We start from the raw sequence: 19983 nt of genomic DNA on the forward strand, positions 1-19983 counted from the left end.
TCGAAGAGGAATAAGTTGTTTTGAAAAAATCAGCAAGCATGTCGGCAATTGCCTGATCAGCTTTATTGTTTTTGACAAGTAAGACGGGTGCACCGATGTCTTACGTTTAACATTTACAAATTTATAAAATTGCTTAGGATCGCGAGAAAACCTAAGTTTACATCGCTGAAGATAATCCTTGTAGCAATGTGAATTCAGCACCATAAAATTTGATCGAGCAAAATCTTTAATAGCATCTTGATCCTCAAGTTACATAACTCACGTGAGAACCAGGGAGGTCTATTAGACCATTCTTGGATCACACGCGGGACACGAACATCGAAGAACGATTCAAGAGTTTTATAGAAGACAGAAATGGCTGAGTCCAAATCCGTGCAGGTATACAGATATGACCAATTTTAAGTTTAGTAAAGTTTGTCTGGCGAAAACATCGGAGGAGCCATCGAGTTATATATCGTCTCGATATTATTTCGAGATATAACCCTAAAAGGAATGTCAATGGTTACATCCAGAGTTGGATGAAAGTTGTATTCAGGGATAAGTAAGGGATCAGTCCTGGAAACATCGCAGTTGGAAGAACCCAACACAAATACCAAATCTAGTGATCTGTCACGACTATTCCGGACAGGATTTATTTGAGTTAGGGAAGCAGCAATATTTCTGGGAACGGATGTTTCCCCGCACGGTTCGGACTCTACAACAGATATCGTGTTAGTAGGTAGGATACTGCCTCCACGGGATATGGGAAGAGACTCCACACCGGCCAAAGCCGGAGTCCTAAACGATATTAGCTGCTGAACATTTGGTGACATAGGGTCATTGTCGGAAGGAGGATTAGGGCCGCCACTCTGTGCAATACTATCCCTTTAATTCGGTTTTCTAACATAATTACAAAAAATGAAAAAAACATTTTTTTGGAAACTTTCATTACGGTAATTTTGAAAATTTGCTGATTTTTATCAAAATAATTATTAATCTGGTTAGATTAGCTCTCCAGTTGGTAAACATTGATATTCTATTAAATCCCTTCAGTGAGCCAAAATCCTATGTACCGTTGGGGTAAGTTTTTTTTGCAGATACAATTCAGTCAAAAGTTGAGCGGTTTTTGAAGTATATTCGGCAAATTTTTCACCATTTACCATTTCCTTGCAATTTATAACATTCAAGATAACAGCCAACCTTTTAATGATCTCTTGACTAACACCAGGTGGAAACACCTGCCACTTTTATCTAGCTCAGCATTTGCACTAGCATAAGATTTCAGACTTTAAGGAGCTTATCCAATATATGAGTCTCTTAGTACTTTTTGGGGGAAATTACAGAGTTTTTCGAAGAATCAAAAAAGAGCAGGGTTGGCAGGAAGAAGCACAAAAACCCAATCTTCATTTAATGAATTCCAAATATGAACTGATTTTATTTACAATAGTGCGGAGTTTGTAAAAGCAATCTTTGCCTCTATGGTGACAATTGTTGTTAGAAAATCTTGTTCTAGTGAGATCCAAGCCACGTTTCCGGGGGTTGAGAATTTATATTTTTTTTGGGCTTGGCGACGACTACTTCACATCCTGTCATTGTCATATTCTTGCCTAGTTTAAAATTATAAGTTTAGTCGTATGCTAGCTTAGTTGTTTGTTGCTAAGTATAGCTGTATTATATATATATTCTTTAGTTCATCTGATCATCCACTTAAGATGAACACGATGTTTAATATTAAACAATATATAATTATCTCCATGCTGTTTATTTTTTTTACATTTTTTTCTTCTCTTCGATTACATTTCAATTTCTTGTTGCCTTTTAATTTTAATTGGTTTTCATTGTTAATTGTTCTCCACCTACTTACAAAAATTCCGATAGTGTTGATTATCACTCCTGGCTCCTATGAAAATCTTAGAATTTTAAAATGCACTGACCTTTCTGGATTGTCTGTTACTGAGCATGAGCTAGGCGTAATGAGCTTGGGCTTGTCCTTCAGCTTCCAGACAACAATTAGGTATTAGTCGTAAGTGTATCGCCATCGCCCACAACTTTTTTAACTAAACTGGTTTGGGCGCTGTCTAAAATTTCTCCTCAGCAATGTGGAGCAATGGTGGTATGCAAAAGTAGCCAACTTTTTCTTTGGAGCACGTTTTAGTTATTCTTATTTATTTGAAAAACGCTTTTCTTTATTATTACAACATGGGTGTACTTTGTACTTAAGGCATTTTGACATTTGCAAATGAAATTTCCCTTTTCACCAAGCACACTATTAACGCGAGCTGTCAACATTCGATATTCGACTCCTTTTTCGAGCAAAATATTGGCATTAAGCACTTCTTTGAACGGTTGTTGACCTTGTATGCTCTATTAGCATGTCGGCCAAATCTACTCCTCTCATTCTCCTCTTGTAACTTGCAAGAATAGAATAAAAGAATAAATTTTTGATGCAATCCAAGTCTAGAATATTTTTATTGGTTTCGCTGTAGATGATTAAAAAGTATAGCGCGAAGAGAAGTGACAAGAAGATGAGGAGAAATGAGTTGAGAAAGGTTGTAAAAAAATAGGCAAAGAACTCGAAAAGGTTCATGAAGAGAGTAGTTAGTCAGACATATACTAAGGTGAATAGGAAAAAAGTTTCTGGTCCGACGTGAGGGAACACAAAAATATAGCGTATCTAGTAAATTAGTAGAAATGACTTCGCCGTTAACTAGTTTATGGAGAAAGAGAATGCCAAAAACGAGGCTACGGTTTTAAAGTGAAGGAAGATTAATAAGAAGAAGTCTGCTAGAAGAAGAAGGTAGGCGAAGACTCGGATCCCAATTAAGACCGCGTAACGCAAACTTAAGAAATTGCTTCTGTACCGGTTCAATACTACGCTGGTGAACATCATATTGCGGGTTCCACACTGGCGAGCAATATTCGAGAGTAGGGCGAACTAACGAAGTGTATAAAACCTTTGTTACATAGGGATCATCAAATTCTTTGGATCAACGTTTAATGAAGCCAAGAAGACTGCATGCTCTATTGATAATTGGAGAAATATGAACATTTAATGCAAGTTTTGGGTCAAAAATAATGCCGAAGTCTTTGAATGATGGTACACAATCTAACAGAACAGACTTAACAGAGTAATGAGCTAGGCACGGAGACAAACGTCTGAAAGTCATAAAAGAACACTTAGAGGCATTAAGGTGTAATTTATTAACGTGGCATCAATCACAGAACGCATCGAGATCTGATTGCAAGTACTGTTGGAAAGAAGGATCATTATAGGAATAACAAATCTTGACGTCATCCGCAAACATGAGCACGCGTGAATGAGCCAAGGCCAAAGGCAAATCATTTATAAACAATGTGACAGTATGCCCAGATAACTGCCTTGGGGTACACCTGACGTAACTCGAAATCGAGGAACGAAAAGACACCTTTTGGGTTCTGCCAATAAGATACGACTTTAACCAAGCCAACAGTTTTGGGGAAAACCCATTATGTTAAGTTTCGCGAGAAGCATAGAATGATCAACCGTATCGAAAGCCTTACTAAAGTCAGTATAAATAACATCAGTTTGACCCTTTTTTACGGAAGCCATGGTGTACAAGGGTAGTCAATTCTAAAAGGTTAGTAAGCGACGAACGACCTTTCATGAAGCCATGCTGACAAGGAGAAATAGTGGATCTGGATAGGTGTTAAAGGGAAGACGTAATAATTTTCTCAAACAGCTTAAGTATTGCCGAAAGTTTGGCAATGCCACGGTAGTTAGAAATATCCGATTTGCTACCCTTTTTAAAAAGCGGAATAATAAAAGACTCCTTCCAAATATCGAGAAAGGTACAAGTCTCACTTGATATAAAGAATAACCGAGATAAAGGCTTAGATAGGGAATTCGAACACATTTTAAGGATGCAACTAGGTATATTATCAGGACCGGGAACGAAGGAAGGCGTCATAGATGACAAGCTAGAGATAATACAGTCTTCAGTAATACTAGGAAAAAACATACAATTTAAATGTGGGATTGAAAAGGGATAGGGTGTGGGTTCCGAAACAATAGTAGAATAAGTCGACTGAAAGAATTTAGCAAACAGATCTGCAATATCTGAATTATTATTAGCAGTCTGGTCATTAAGTCTGAAGGTGCAAGGTAGTACATTAGAGCGTCTTTTGGAATTAACAAAATTATAAAATCTTTTGGGGTTCTTATAAAATTCAACCTTACTGCGAACGATATAATTATTGTAGCATTGAGTGTTTAAAAAACAAAATTGAGATTTGGCTATACAGTAAATCTTTTAAAATATCTGGATTTAATGTTACGGAGATTAGAGAGCCTACTTGTGAACCAGACTGGCGCGCTGGAGACGGTAGAGACATTCAAATAAGGAACGCATTTATCGATTAGAGAATTAAGAGCAGAGTAGAAAAACTTCACTGCACAATCTATATCGCAGCACTCATTTATTTGTTTATTTATTTATTTACGTCAACTAACAGCAGTCGACGAAAAAGCTTAAGCTAAAGACAGATAATAATTAATTGAAAAAGATAGCTTAGCTATATACACAACTAAACATCCACGACCCGGTGGAGGTGTTTTATTTGCATAAGGTGCCAGCTATGCCCCGATTCACAGCCAATGTGGTCAGGGATGAGTTGCAGCCAATCCAAGTCCAGAATATTATTATTGGTTTGGCTGTAGATGATTAAAAAGTATAGCGCGAAGAGAAGTGACAGAAAGATGAGGAGAAATTAGGTGAGAAAGGTTGTTAAAAGATTGGCAAAGAACACGAAAAGGTTCATGAAGAGAGTAGTTAGTCAGACATCTAATAAGGTGAATAGGAAAAAAGTTTCTGGTCCGACGTGAGGGAACACAAAAATATAGCGTATCTAGTAAATTAGTAGAAATGAAGGCGAAGACTCGGGTCCCAATTAAGACCGCGTAACGCAAACTTAAGGAATTGCTTCTGTACCGATTCAATACTACGCTGGTGAACATCATATTGCGCATTCCACACTGGCGAGCAATATTCTAGAGTAGGGCGAACTAACGAAGTGTATAAAACCTTTGTTACATAGGGATCATCAAATTCTTTGGCCCAACGTTTAATGAAGCCAAGAAGGCTGCATGCTCTATTGACAATAGAAGAAATATGAACATTAAATGAAAGTTTTGGGTCAAACATCACGCCTAATTCTTTGAATGATGGTACACAATCTAACAGAACAGACTTAACAGAGTAATGAGCTAGGAACGGAGATAAACGATTGAAAGTCATAAAAGAACACTTAGAGGCATTAAGGTGTAATTTATTAACGTGGCACCAATCACAGAACGCATCGAGATCTGATTGCAAGTACCGTTGGAAAGAAGGATCATTATAGGAATAAAAAATCTTCACGTCATCCGCAAACATGAGCACGCGTGAATGAGCCATGGCCAAAGGCAAATCATTTATAAACAGTGTAAATAACAGGGGGCCCAGATGACTGCCTTGGGGTACACCTGACGTAACTCGAACAGTTTTAGATATCGAATAACGAAAAGACACCTTTTGGGTTCTGCCAATAAGATACTACTTTAACCAAGCCAACAGTTTTGGGGAAAACCCATTATGTTAAGTTTCGCGAGAAGCATAGAATGATCAACCGTATCGAAAGCCTTACTAAAGTCAGTATAAATAACATCAGTTTGACACTTTTTACGGAAGCCATGGTGTACAAGGGTAGTCAATTCTAAAAGGTTAGTAAGCGACGAACGACCTTTCATGAAGTCATGCTGACAAGGAGAAATAGTGAATCTGGATAGGTGTTGAAGGGAAGACGTAATAATTTTCTCAAACAGCTTTGGTATTGCCGAAAGTTTGGCAATGCCACGGTAGTTAGAAACATCCGATTTGCTACCCTTTTTAAAAAGCGGAATAATAAAAGACTCCTTCCAAATATCGAGAAAGGTACAAGTCTCACTTGATCTAAAGAATAACCACATTTTAAGGATGCAACTAGGTATATTATCAGGACCGGGAACGAAGGAAGGCGTCATAGATGACAAGCTAGAGATAATACAGTCTTCAGTAATACTAGGAAAAAACATACAATTTAAATGTGGGATTGAAAAGGGATAGGGTGTGGATTCCGAAACAGTAGTAGAATAAGTCGACTGAAAGAATTTAGCAAACAGATCTGCAATATCTGAATCATTATTAGCAGTCTGGTCATTAAGTCTGAAGGTGGAAGGTAGTACATTAGAGCGTCTTTTGGAATTAACAAAATTATAAAATCTTTTGGGGTTCTTATAAAATTTAACCCTAGCATTGAGTGTTTAAAAGACAAAATTGAGATTTGGCTATACAGTAATTTGAATAGTCAAGTCTCGAACCAGTTTTTTTAAATCTTTTAAAATATCTCGATTTAATGTTACGGAGATTAGAGAGCCTACGTGTGAACCAGACTGGCGCGCTGGAGACGGTAAAGACATTCACATAAGGAACGCATTTATCAATTAGAGAATTAAGAGCAGAGTAGAAAAACTTCACTGCACGATCTATATCGCAGCACTCAAATAGGAATGACCAATCAAAAGAAGAAATAAGGCTATGAGGAAGATTGAAATTTGTTTTACGAAAACATCTACGACGAGAATTTGCGATGTTATTAAATGAATTAGTAACGGAATTGTAAGAAATAGTAAGTTCAATGGTAGGGTGATAGGGATCTTCAGCTTTCACTAGGGGCTGTGTTCGGGATACAGCACTAACAGTGGGATCAGAGACAAAAACAAGATCAAGGATTCTTTTAGAAGAGTTAAGGAAAGAATTCAACTGATATAGCGGACATTCAAGTAGGCTATCAAAAAAAACATGTTGTGATGAAGGAATTAAAAAAGATAGATTATCATCAACAAGCCAAGAAATATTAGGCAAGTTGAAATCACCTAAAACTATAAGGAAATCGCGATCTTTAAGACGATTAAAAATAGTTTGCAAATATAGGTCTTTATATCAGAAGCTGGAGGAATATATGAACAAGAAATATATAAGCTAAAGTTGGAACATGTAATTTCGACGCAAATAAACTCAACATCTAAGGGCAGTTCAATCGGCACAACACTTGAACACAGATTCGAGTTGACAGCAATAAGTACTCCACCGCCGCGACGACCAACACGATCAAGCCTATAAGAAATAAAGTTATTAGAAAGAATTTCATTATCCAAAACAGAGGAGTTAAGCCAAGTTTCAGAGAAAGCTAAGCTAAGGTTTGGCTATCACAGAACAGGTTCGAGAGCTTGGTAAGAAGTCCTCTTACATTTTGATAATGAATGTAAAAACTAGACGTTATTAGTTTTTTGAAGCAGAAGATAAATTAGGAAGGTGGACAGGCAATGGACGGGAGCGCTTATTGGGCGCAAACTCGTGTACAACTAGGCCCTCTGGCCAGAAATTAGTGTCAACCATAGCTGAGAAATACTCATTAGGTACTGTAATTTTAAAAAAGGATATTTCGCGAGGCCTAGAAAACTTAAACTTTTGAATTAAAACTTTAGCAGGGCATATATTACTAATGTAAGCTGCCACAGACGACTCAGAAGTATCAGGAGCAAGCCTAGAAATAAATAATTGCGATGGGGCACTACAGTTAGTGGAGGCGGAGGAGCATTGGGATCCGCAAGTGATTGAGAGCTAGCATGATCCTGTGATTGATCAGAGTTCCCGTGAGGGATAGAATGAGGTACACCAGGGCTTGTAATGGGTACTTCAATCTGAAAAGAAGAGCATAAAGAGGGACAAGAAGATGGTGTAGTCGAAAGTTAAATGGGAGACGATGTAATAGAGAACTCAAAAAGAAATGACCAATCAAAAGAGAAAATAAGGCTATTGAGAAGATTGAAATTTGTTTTACGAAAACATCTACGACGAGAATTTGCGATGTTATTAAATGAATTAGTAACGGAATTGTAAGAAATAGTAAGTTCAATGGTAGGGTGATAAGGATCTTCAGGTTTCACTAGGGGCTGTGTTCGGGATACAGCACTAACAGTGGGATCAGAGACAAAAACAAGATCAAGGATTCTTTTAGAAGAGTTAAGGAAAGAATAGAAGGAAATACAGGACTACATATATCGAAGAATGGTCAGTTGCCTTCACCAAGATACAATGTTAAGTGAGGGGTTCGAATCCCCATGCAGAATTATGCTACTAGTGTCATGAAGTCTTTGACCTTTAATGCCTTTCTTTAGAATTAATCTCTGGAGATGCACATAGCCTTGTTTTCCACATTAATAGCAGCCTTCAGACTAGATTTTCAAAAACGTCAAACTACATAGTTTCGCCTTTACCCACGATCCCCACCAAATTAATGTACAGCACTGTCCAGGCGATGGCGTCAATGTTATCACTACAAGTTTTTATTACTCTTTCTTTACCTATAGCCGTAAAAAGTGGAAAAAGTTTTATCCAAAAAGTCTAATGTTTGCAAATGAACGGCCTACAATCTTAGCATAGCAAATAACGAAGTTATTGATTATTGACCACTGTTAACCACCGATCGTTCCTATGGGAGCAATATGATATAGTCCCCTGATCTTGATCAAATTTAGCACAGTCATTAAAAGATATATAAAACTGACAAGTGATTAATTTAAAAGCAATCGCGCAAAAAGTAACGAAGTTATTTACAATGTAACTGTTTTCGACCGATCGTTTCTACGGGTAGCTCCCATATGATATAGTCACCCGATCTTGATCAAATTTGGCACAGTCCTTTACAAATGTAATAAACTCACCAATACTAAATTGTACCACAATAGCTCAGAAATGTTATTGAGAAAAGTCACTGTTTGTGTCTTTGCCGTTTGTATGGGAGCAATATGATATATCCGAGGTATACACTTATTACACAGTATATATAAGCCTACATGCAAATTTTTAACTGTGTAGCACTTACGGTCTAGGAGGAGTTTGCGTTGATCCAGACGGAGGGACGGACGGACAGACGGAATATCTCGGATACTATACTCGGGTGATATATCATATAGTTTCCATAAGATCAATCGGTGTTAATCAATGACTTTGATCAATAACTTCGTTATTTCCTATGCTAAGATTGTAGACCGTTATTTCGCAAACATTACACATTTAGATAAAACGTTTTGTCGCTTTGACGGCTATAGGTAGGGAAAGAGTAAAAAAAACTTGCAAGGATATACCAACTTTGACGCTGTCGAAGTTAGCCCCGGCCTTCTGGGTTATCTATCACTATGTGATCTAGTGGTCTGATCCGGATGATTTTCATACTTCATCTCACCCAGGTTATAACATGCTGAAATAGTTTCATCCAGTTAGCTATTGAGATAGCTGATTAAAACGCACACGCACAACGGGCAGACGGACATTAGATCTCATGTTGATCAAGAATATATATACTTTATGGGGGCTCCATTTCTGCGTTAAAAATATCTGACCAATTTTACAATTTTTTGACCAATAGTATAAAAATAAATAAAACTTTTTCTTTTTTCATTTTTGCAGAAGAAATTTTCGAGAACCCAGAAGCTATATGGCCCTCTGCTGATGGAACTCACTTTATGTTTGCTCTGTTTAATGATACTCATGTAGGTATGATGACGTACCCGTGGTTGTCATCTGGAGCGATAATAGCTGGTAGTGGTATGAGCTCAGGAAGTTCTTTTCCTGAAACAAAAAATGTTCGTTATCCTACTCCAGGCACTGCCAATCCAGAAGTTCAGCTTTGGGTAGTAGACATATCCCATTTGGCCTCGACACAGAAAATTAAATTAACGCCACCTCAATCTATAATTGGGCAGTAAGTTAATTAGACCTTATAATAAATTGTAGAGTATTAATATTATTTGTTTTTCAGGGACTATTACCTCACCTCTGCTGGATGGGTATCTGATACCAATCGTCAAGTATCCGTGGTTTATATGGCACGATCGCAAAATTATAGCGTGATTGCAACATGTTCTAAAGATCAGAATTGGACTTGTTCTGAAGTACGTAAATACATTTACAGTTTAGCTCACCTTTATTTTGAAAATTTTGTAGTTTTTTCTTGAAACCAAAGATTCTAGAAATAACATTTTGAATATTTTGGATACTTTGTCAGTTTACGCGTCTTGTTGGTTCGTAGTATTAATATTTTATATGATGCAGAGGTGCTAACATTATTCAAGACAGTTTTTTTTTTCATCGCTGTTGCTTTTTGAAGTAATTGAGCTATTAGCCTGCTGTGTATGTAAATTAGATAAACAACGCATAATTTTTGTTATTTATTTATATAATTTATAAAATTCAGCTTAAACTAAAAACATGCATCAAATTATAAGGAAGAAAAGCATTTATGTAACTAATAAAAAAATGTTAAGTTAAATTCGCACCCAACCATCCCACAGTGGTTGCGCTCATAGGCCAAAAATCGAAAAATCCATCACAAGCTTTTTGAACAAAATGCACACAAATTGTCTCGTAAATGTCCAAACTTCTTGATGGTAAACCGGTTTTTTCTGGATTTGTAACTGTATTGTCTAAAAATAGATTTGAAATCGCGAACACGTGTACATTTTTGCAAAGCTGATGCATTGAGTGAGCTTTTTTCAAATCAAAGCTACAATTCAAAGTGGTCAGACATCAGCTTAAGTGTTACAAAGTTAATTAATTAGCATGGATTTTGAAGTTCAAGGTATTTACTTTAAATTCTAATATAAAATATTAACCAACTTATTAAATTGTTCTTGTGAAATTAATTAATTTGATTTAATATTTTTTATGTGTTTTGAGAACGTCTTTTTCATGTTTAGGTGGAGTTTTAGTTGTGTTCCCACAAAATTCCACAACTGAGTTGTATGTCATTGTAATTGTCTGAGTTTTAAGGTAATAAATATGTTAAGCTTAGATGCCAACATCTGCCAATGTGTGTATAAACGTAAATAAAGTGACGGCGCGTCGTGGCGACGCCTTACGTTTTTCGTGGTCAGCTGGCCCTGCTAAACATCTGTTTTGTGTATCGTGCATTTGTTTTTGTTTTGTCTACGTCGATTTTTGGTGTCTATGACTTTGTTAAATCATTCATTTCTTTTTTAATTAATTATTATTTTTTTTACTTGGTTTTTCATTTAAATTTTTTTTTGGCAGACAATTTGTATAAGTGTATTTTTCCACGCCTATACATTTTTGATCTTTGGTGTACAGAAAAAGGTGACCATGCACAAAAATTTAAGGCATTAAATGATATTGTACACGGAGAAATTGAAAAAAACGGCTATGTTACCGAACTGGACGATTTATCAAGACGAATTTCATATATATGCAAAAGAATTGTAACTTTTTGGCAAAAGTACAATCGAACGAGATCTTTAGTGGTCCATTTCAAAGTCATTGGCTGAATGAGAAGGAATGTATTTCATTGTGCTGTGCCCACAAAATATCTGAATCAAAAGAAAAAGAAACTGAGCGTGAAAGGCCGAAAAAAGATTTCATGGAGTCTTTTCAAAGGACTAAACGACGAAGAATAGCCGAGCTGGTAAAACATGATGAGTCTGCTGCTTCGCTTTTGCGTACCAGTTTTCCATCGAATGCAGTATGTTCGGAAGCAAATATTGATGAAGTTTTATCGCTTTTCATGGAAACAAACTTAACAAAACACCAATACATGCTAATTCGTGGATTTGTAAACTCGAAAACTTCAAGCGATTTATTGCCCAGTTATGAAAAAATTTTGAGTGCCAAAAGCAAAGGCTATCCTAAGGAAATTATGGTGACCGAATCCCATGCTGAAGTTGAACTTCAGAGCTTGCTGGATCACACTGCCTCTCGCATTATGCAACTTCAGACTGAAGTTATTCAAAATATAAAGGACGATTCGGCCAATAACCTGATTCTGATTGGGAAGTGGGGATTCGATGGAAGCACTGGGCAAGCTGAGTACAAACAAAAGGTTACAGACATTGATTTATCAGATAGCAGTTTGTTTGTAACCTCGTACGTACCTCTCAGACTAATAAGTGAATCGGATGAGTCTAAAATTATTTGGAAGAATCCACGACCGTCATCGACTCGTTTTTGTAGGCCCATTCGATTTCAATTTAAAAAGGAAATAACGCAGTTGTCAATCGATGAAGAAAAATATTTTAATGATAAAATTGACATGCTTCGGCCCACAACATTGGAGAGCGAAAATAAAAAGATAAAAATAAATCACTCACTGCAGCTCACTATGGTGGATGGAAAGATATGTAATGCTTTAAACCAAACATCTTCAGCAAAATGTTATATATGCGGGGCAAAGCCTACGGAAATGAATGATTTGGATAAATGCATCGAAAAATCAGTACGGGATGAACGCTATAGATTTGGACTCTCCCCATTACATTCATATATGCGTTTTTTCGAATATTTTCTTCATATTTCGTATCGGCTAGACCAAAAAGCCTGGCAAATTCGCACTCATGAGGGAAAGCAGATGCTTCTAAAAAGGAAACAACAAATTCAGTCTGACTTTCGAAATTTAATGGGCTTAATAGTCGACAAGCCAAAAGCTGGTGGAAGTGGAACTTCTAATGATGGCAACACAGCAAGAAAGTTTTTCACCAATCCACATGAATCTGCCAAAATTACGGGTCTCGATGAGGCTTTAATTCTAAGATGTTCAACAATTCTTCAGGCCATGTCTTCAGGACACAAAATAAATGCAGAGAAGTTCAGGGACTATGCCTTTGAAACCGCTAAGCTGCTTGTCGATGAATATTCTTGGTATTATCTTCCTCCGACTGTCCATAAGGTATTAATACACGGCTCTGAAGTAATAAAGCATTGCTTGGTACCAATCGGAGAGCTTTCTGAAGAAGCCGCAGAGGCGAGAAATAAAGACATTAAAATATTTAGATTGAAGCACACCCAAAAACTATCAAGAGTAATAACGAATACAGATTTAATGAACAGATTACTTTTAAGCTCAGATCCTTTAATTTCAGGAATCAGAAAACTAACTAATAAACAAAGGTCCATGCTATTAAGGTCTACTATAGATTTATTAGAAGACACAGTTTAAAAAATAAACTTTACAATAAAAACAAAAATAAATATTTTCTTTGGATGGAAGTGGGTGAACAGATGGGAGTGCGATTGTCCAAATCTATCCATTTTTATATATTATAGTTACAATCTTTTATAGACCTTTCAGTAAAAATTTTAGCTCGATATCTCTACTAGAAGTATTTTTGGCCGCTCACTCCATACAAGCGCAACCACTGTGCATCCCTGACATAAAAGATGTGTTTTATTAGCATTTTTATCGTATGCCCCGGCTTACAGTGGTCAGGAAAAGGTTTCGAGCGTTGCAATCAGAAATATTCTCTGCGGATAAGGACAAGATTAGTGAATAGGAAGGCAGCTTCTGGGAATTGGCATTTCTCCTTATTCAGGCAGTCTTCTTCTTATAATTCTCCCTTCTCTTTAGAACGGAATTTGTACTTGTTCGTTGCGCTCTGTTTTTTCATAAGCTGAGCAAAACTAAAGTAATTTCGCCTGATTTTCTAGATTTTTTTTTTGTTCCTTAACATTGGCCCAAAGGCTTCTTTCCTATTTATCCCAGTAGATGTTGCACTAACTCCTCCCTACACTATCGCGTTCTGAACAACTTTTCTCACCTTATCTTTACGAATCTATCTGCCTCTTCACTTGGCCCTCTACTCTACAGGATTATACTACAAAGACGATCATAACATTTATACCTACCATTGAGTGGGCAGAATAATAATAAAACTACGATTCAGTTAGTAAAATATTACCTATAAATGGTATTTCTTACGATGGTTTAAATTACAAAAATTCTTGATAACTATTGAAATCCAAGTCGATCTAATCCTGTTCGTCTGTGTGACAGTTTTACCACCTAAGTCAGTTCGTCCGTCCAGTTGAGGAGAGTAACCCTGAAAAGTCATTACCTTACATATGGCAGTGTTGATTAACAAATTTAAAAAATTATGCCGATGTTGTTCATATCAAAGAATAGTATCGTATTATTTTTCCAAATAAAAACCTTGCTGAAGTCGGAATATATGACATCACTTTGAGAGGCATTGCAGACTACATTGATTGTTAAAGATGTGAATTTTAAAAGGCTGGTGCTCGATGAGAAGCGAACTTTCATTGAATTAAACAAACAATTAGACTTTTTTAACTAATACGTATTCGGGAAATTTGATCGATATCCCGATGAAGAATAAGTTGTTTTCAAAAAGTCCTTAAAAATATATAGGCAATAGTCTGAGTAGTGTTATGTTTTTATACCATGCACCCATAGGGTAAAATGTATGTAACAGGCAGAAAGAATCGTTTACGTCTCAAACAAGTATTTTACGGCAACGCGTGCCGGTTGAACACTCTTAAAGCGAACGTAGACTTGCGTTTATTGCGTGTTGTCCTTTTCACACTGTTTTATAGGCACCATGGTGTGTGTGTCAAATTGTGCGCTATTTGCTTCTGAATTAAATCACATCTTAGCTTTGATCAGTACGTGTTTGATTTTGCCATCGAAAACAATGACAGCAGAAGAAGTTAAAGGTTTAATAAATCGTGGTATTTATAAGGTAGCCGCAAAAAAGGCAAGAGCGTAATTTGCTACTTGCACAAAAGACACCGCAACATCGGCGACACTCTACACATTCTATGACTTAATTTTTGTATATGTTTTTTCACCCATCCTTTTTTTCAAAGCTCAATGCACAAGCTGTACACACATTTGCGAAAAAAATACCAACTCACTTTTGCAGCTTGTGTGCACAAACACTCAAGTATTTTCGTGAGGCGAGCGATTGTACTCATTTGTGCGGTGGTTTAAAACACCCGGGTGTCAAAATCACCCAACATTTACCCGGTCCACCTTGAGTACCGGTGGCTTGTTGCAGTTCTCTGATAAACACCTAGATCTCGAACACTATAAAAGCCAAAACCCGTAAATTTGGTATGTAATAGTCCACTTTCGCCCACACAAGTTATTTTCTCAAAGTCTATACTAGCTAGAGGCATCAAATTTCTGTTGACTGACAAAGCTAGAGTCACCAGAGTTACCACTTCCAACCATATAACCCCCGCAAAATTTTTTAACTATCGAAATCAATTTCGACACGTCAATAAGTCTTGTAAAAATATTTGTTCCACTTGGTGCATGGTATACCAAGTCGGCGAGACGACAGCGGAAAATTAAAATTTACAACGCTGGATACAGTTTCTACACCTGGTTTCATTACGTTATTTTTATATTTAACATTTTAATCAAACCTTGCTTTTAATTTTGATCGAGGTCAATCTTCAAAAGAAAACAAAAAAGTATGCAGGTTGTTTGAGAGATTACAAAGAACTCTAGCATTGCAATGGCTATATATCAACGCTAAAACTGGTTGGAATATGAAACTTAAAGAACCGTAAAAATTGGAAATGCTTACAATACCGTTAGGCCTCATAAAGGGCGAAGCTAGCAAACTACGTTTTACGACACCTAAGAGTATGCATAAAATGTGGAGTCTGGTATTGTTATGCCTTGCCAATACTTTTTCGCTTTATTTAGTTGAAATACAATTATTTTGAGCCTTGAAGATTTAGAATGGTCTAGAAACATAAGCATGTTTTGATTGGTAACTAAAGACTGTAATTTCTCTAAATGATTTAAATAGATAATAATGTCTTGCAGTGGTGGAATATGAAATATTCGATATTTTAATATTTCTCTAACACTGAAAGCCACAATCTTCCGTGTGCTATTAAAATGAATTGATTGAGATGATAACCTAGTCACAGTTCGTGACTTTGCCGTTTGTATGGGAGCTATACGATATTGTGTTCCGATCCGTCTGAATTCGAAATATTCAACCGCTGCAGGTAATACAAGCCAACAATTGCAACTCTGTAGCTCCAACGGTTTAGGAGGAGTTTGCGTTGATCCAGACGTACGGACAGACGAATGGACGGACGGACGGACAGACGGACGGACATGGCTATTTATATACTTTATATGATCGAAAACGCTTCCTTCTATGCGTTGCACACTTCTGACCAAAATATATACCCGTTTTGCAAGGGTATTATGATACTGTTCGGAAACAAAAAGAGATGCCGGCGGATCATTTGAAACACTTCGTTGATGTTAAGCATCTAAGCTGTGACTCCGCCGCTGTAAACTCAGCGTAACCATGCGATCTGTGTGAGATTCAATAAAATCGGACAGACTTAACACAAGTTTTAGACAATATATTGGCTCTGCTTAAACGCTGTTCAGCCTACTATATCATTGCTTGAAATCAGCAAATCAAACACGCATAAAAACGCAATGCAACACTGGACACACAGAGATAAGTTACCGGACTACTTACCAGGGTAGTCCTATATTCGCAGGTGCTCCGTTTGCCCTTTTTTTCGGGTATCCTGAAGACTCGTAATGACCGGGTTCCACTTTGGTTTAATTAATAGAGAACTAACAGGTCAGTGTTGGTTGGTGGTAATATTCAGATTGATTTTTATTCCAATAATATTCTTTTGCTTAACCTATTGTTGCATAGATATTCTTATGCTGCGACTTATGCGACAGCTACAAAAGAGAGGGAGAGTGTCAGTACATACATACATATTATTTAGGGCGCTTGCGTCAAAGTGCTTGGCCTTATCTCCTATTTCTATTTTAAAATCTGCTGACTTATTGTCATAAAAATGTTTCTGATTTTCCTTACGTTCCTCTAACATTATTCTAGCTCTACTGTATGCTAGTCGCGCTGGCTTGGCCCTAGCTCATGTTACGCCTGTGCATTGCTGCTCATATGAATATATGTATGTGCATATATAAATGTACATACATATATGAACATGTTTAGTTGTATATTTATGTGAGTATGTTAGTGTATACACATAAACATATTCAAGTGCACACTTATGTTTTATTGCGTACATATTTGATTGTTTATACTTGCAACAAAGTGTTACAAGTTGAGCTCTTTGTGTTGAATGATTTTTGGTATGGATATACTACACCTCCCCTTTTTAGAAAATAACGTAATAATATGGAGTTATTTATTAATTACTACTAATGATAAATAATGATTGATTAATAGTAATGTATGTATGTTTGTTAGAAAAATTGTTTTATTTGTGTCTGGCCACACAAATTTTCTTTCTCAAAAAAAATTTTTTTTTTTTTTTTATATTCGTAATAGAATGAAGTAGTTTTATTAGTTGAATCCATAAAAAAATTGTTTTTTTTTTTTTTAAATTATTTTTGCAAATTTTTAACCTATTCTTATGGGGCGAATTGATGCACATCTTGCACCGGGAGAGTGAGGGACAATCCTTGACGCGATGTCCCGTTCGCAGACAGTTAAGACATGCATTGGTCCGTTTGACTGTTTCGAACCTTTGTTGTAGCGATAACTCTCCAAATGATTTACATTTACTAACATAGTGTGCCGTCGAATGGCAGTGTAAGCATTGAGAGTTAATATTGAGGAATGCCTTTGACGTTGATGGTCGTTTTCCTCCTAGTGAACTATTGCGCTGACCGAGTTGACCTGTCTGATGACTTTCTAGGAACTGGCAGCGGCGATGAAGAATTGTGCAGAATTTCTCCCACGTTAAAAGCTTGTCGAAGCTTTGCTTTTCGTCGTAGACGCCTCAACCTTCGTAAGAAGTATGTGAATCATGATGTTATTCATTATTTCCTCAGTTGATCCTAGGGTAAGAAGTGATCCGCGTATAGCGGACGCATTATCGATGAGCTTCTGCAAAAGTCTTGCTTCTGGTTGCTTGACTAATGGTAAATTGAACAGACTCGATATACAATCATGGAAGATTAGAACGTCGTTGTCGTAGCGAGCTTCTAATCTTGACCAAGCTTGACTGTAGTTTTGTTCGGTGACTTGGAACGACTGCACGACCTCCAGTGCAGGTCCCGATAAACATTCGAGAAGAAAATTTAACTTATCAATTGTTGGCAAATGGTGATCGTTGTGAATAAGATTTGGGAAAGACGATTTGAATCTCTTAAACGCTGAATATTTGCCATCGAAACTGGGTAATTTTAGTTTAGACAATCGTTGACTGTGAACCACTGTAGGAGACATTGAAGAACTCATAAAACTCATATCCGATGTGTTTACCGGTCCCGTTGAACGTTTCCTTTGTAAAAGAGACAATAAATGTACCTTGACCTTTATGTACATTTCATCTAAATTACTGCGCTCTTTATCAATTACGTACAAATTTTCAATTTGTGTTTGAATGTGAGTAATTTGCCTATAATGAGATTCAAGTATTTGAAGTCTGCAGTCTAGTGTATCGGCATCTTCTTGGTCGCTAGTAGCAATGATCTTTCATGTAAGGTTCGAATATGATTTTCAAACTGAGTCCGCTGGGATCTAAGATTTGTTAGTTTGTCTGTTCCCTTTGAGCTTACGGGAGTGTTTGAACCGTCTTTGCCCATAATGCTTCAATAAACGCCAGCAACACCTCCAAGTAGCAGAACCAACCCGAATGTTGAATAGTTATACGTGTATGTTCGCAAACTTAACTGTTTTTTGATGTACAGTTGGCGCAGGCACTCACGCTTGTTTGTGTTCGATATGTAAAGAGTGGAATGACAAACGACAAAAATATAACTGTTCGGTTTTCTCTTATTGGACATGTGCGAGTACAGTAATTGTTTGATTGAATACTTGCGGTTTTATTCCAATGACTTTACTGCAGTATGTGGAGAGTTTAACGTGGTATCATATGCATTAATGATGTCGAATTTTCTTCCTAGATGTCCCAACGGGTGTTTGATGATTGATTGCCTCTTGCAATCCCTTTTCGGAAACTTGTGGTAGCTTAAGAAGTTATGAAACAACGAGTCCAACTTAGTTGCAATTGAACCAAAACTTATTTAACAGCAAGTTTATGGTCCTGTCACGGTCGCCAAAATGTTGGCCAATTTCTCGGCCATAATTATAATCTGCTACTCGTTGGATTCGATGAATCAAAACTTCCCTTGCCACAATCAGATTAGACGACGTTAGTAGTTTTACATTTATTATGCGTCCGTCGCATTCGACTTCTCTTGGTACAGTAAATTCTTCAATTCTTATATGCTACGAGAGAGAGTAATACAAAGTAAAATGTAAAGGGAAACGCAAGAAGAGAGACAACAGTGATGCTAGATTGAACTCTCTTTGAGCTTGCGATATATCGATAGTTTAGCTATTTAACCCAATGGTTAATATTTCCGAATAATTAAATTAATGAATGTAAATTCAGGAGTTCTCCTCCAACAGTGTCTTTTCGTTCCTCGATATCTAAAACTGTTTAAGTTACGTCAGGTGTACCCCAAGGCAGTCATCTGGGCCCACTGTTATTTACATTGTTTATAAATGATTTGCCTTTGGCCTTGGCTCATTCACGCGTGCTCATGTTTGCGGATGACGTCAAGATTTGTTATTCCTATAATGATCCTTCTTTCCAACAGCACTTGCAATCAGATCTCGATGCGTTCTGTGATTGGTGACACGTTAATAAATTGACGTAAATAAATAAATAAATAAATAAATAAAAAAAACCAATTACAGTTAACAGCTTTCTTACCCTCAGGTAATTCTACCAGTTCACAAGTATTGTTTGCCTTTAATGTATCTATCTCATTTTGCATTGATGCTATCCATTCACTCCTCATTTCGCCATTAATGGCTTCTTCATAAGCTTCAAGCTGTTCCCTAGCCACGCTCTCATAGTTGTCGCTCGCATCGTTATCTCTTTCCTGCTTATCTGGATTCAGTTCATTTACATTGATACCCGCTTGGTCACCTTCTTCAGAACCGATCGGCGTTGGGTTGCTTGACAAATGATATTCAAACAACTTCATGTCCCGTCTTCACTGCTAGACCCTATATGTATTATCATTATCTTGTCTGGACTATACAAACGATAAGCTGTCGCTGTCAAGGAATACCCAATCATTAAATGTTCCTCCCCTTTG

General features: G+C 36.9%; 1 protein-coding gene across 1 annotated transcript in view; it reads left to right on the top strand.

Annotated features, from left to right (window-relative positions):
• Positions 1-19983, top strand: part of LOC26529665 (dipeptidyl peptidase 4) — a 146383-nt gene that overhangs the window by 68011 nt on the left and 58389 nt on the right. Inside the window, exons 4-5 of the mRNA XM_047013024.1 lie at positions 9504-9798; positions 9856-9988. Coding sequence (XP_046868980.1) covers positions 9504-9798; positions 9856-9988 — 428 coding nt within the window. The remainder of the gene's footprint in view (positions 1-9503; positions 9799-9855; positions 9989-19983) is intronic.

This window comes from Drosophila willistoni, unplaced genomic scaffold (assembly GCF_018902025.1).
Source record: "Drosophila willistoni isolate 14030-0811.24 unplaced genomic scaffold, UCI_dwil_1.1 Seg528, whole genome shotgun sequence".
Taxonomy (NCBI): domain Eukaryota; kingdom Metazoa; phylum Arthropoda; class Insecta; order Diptera; family Drosophilidae; genus Drosophila; species Drosophila willistoni.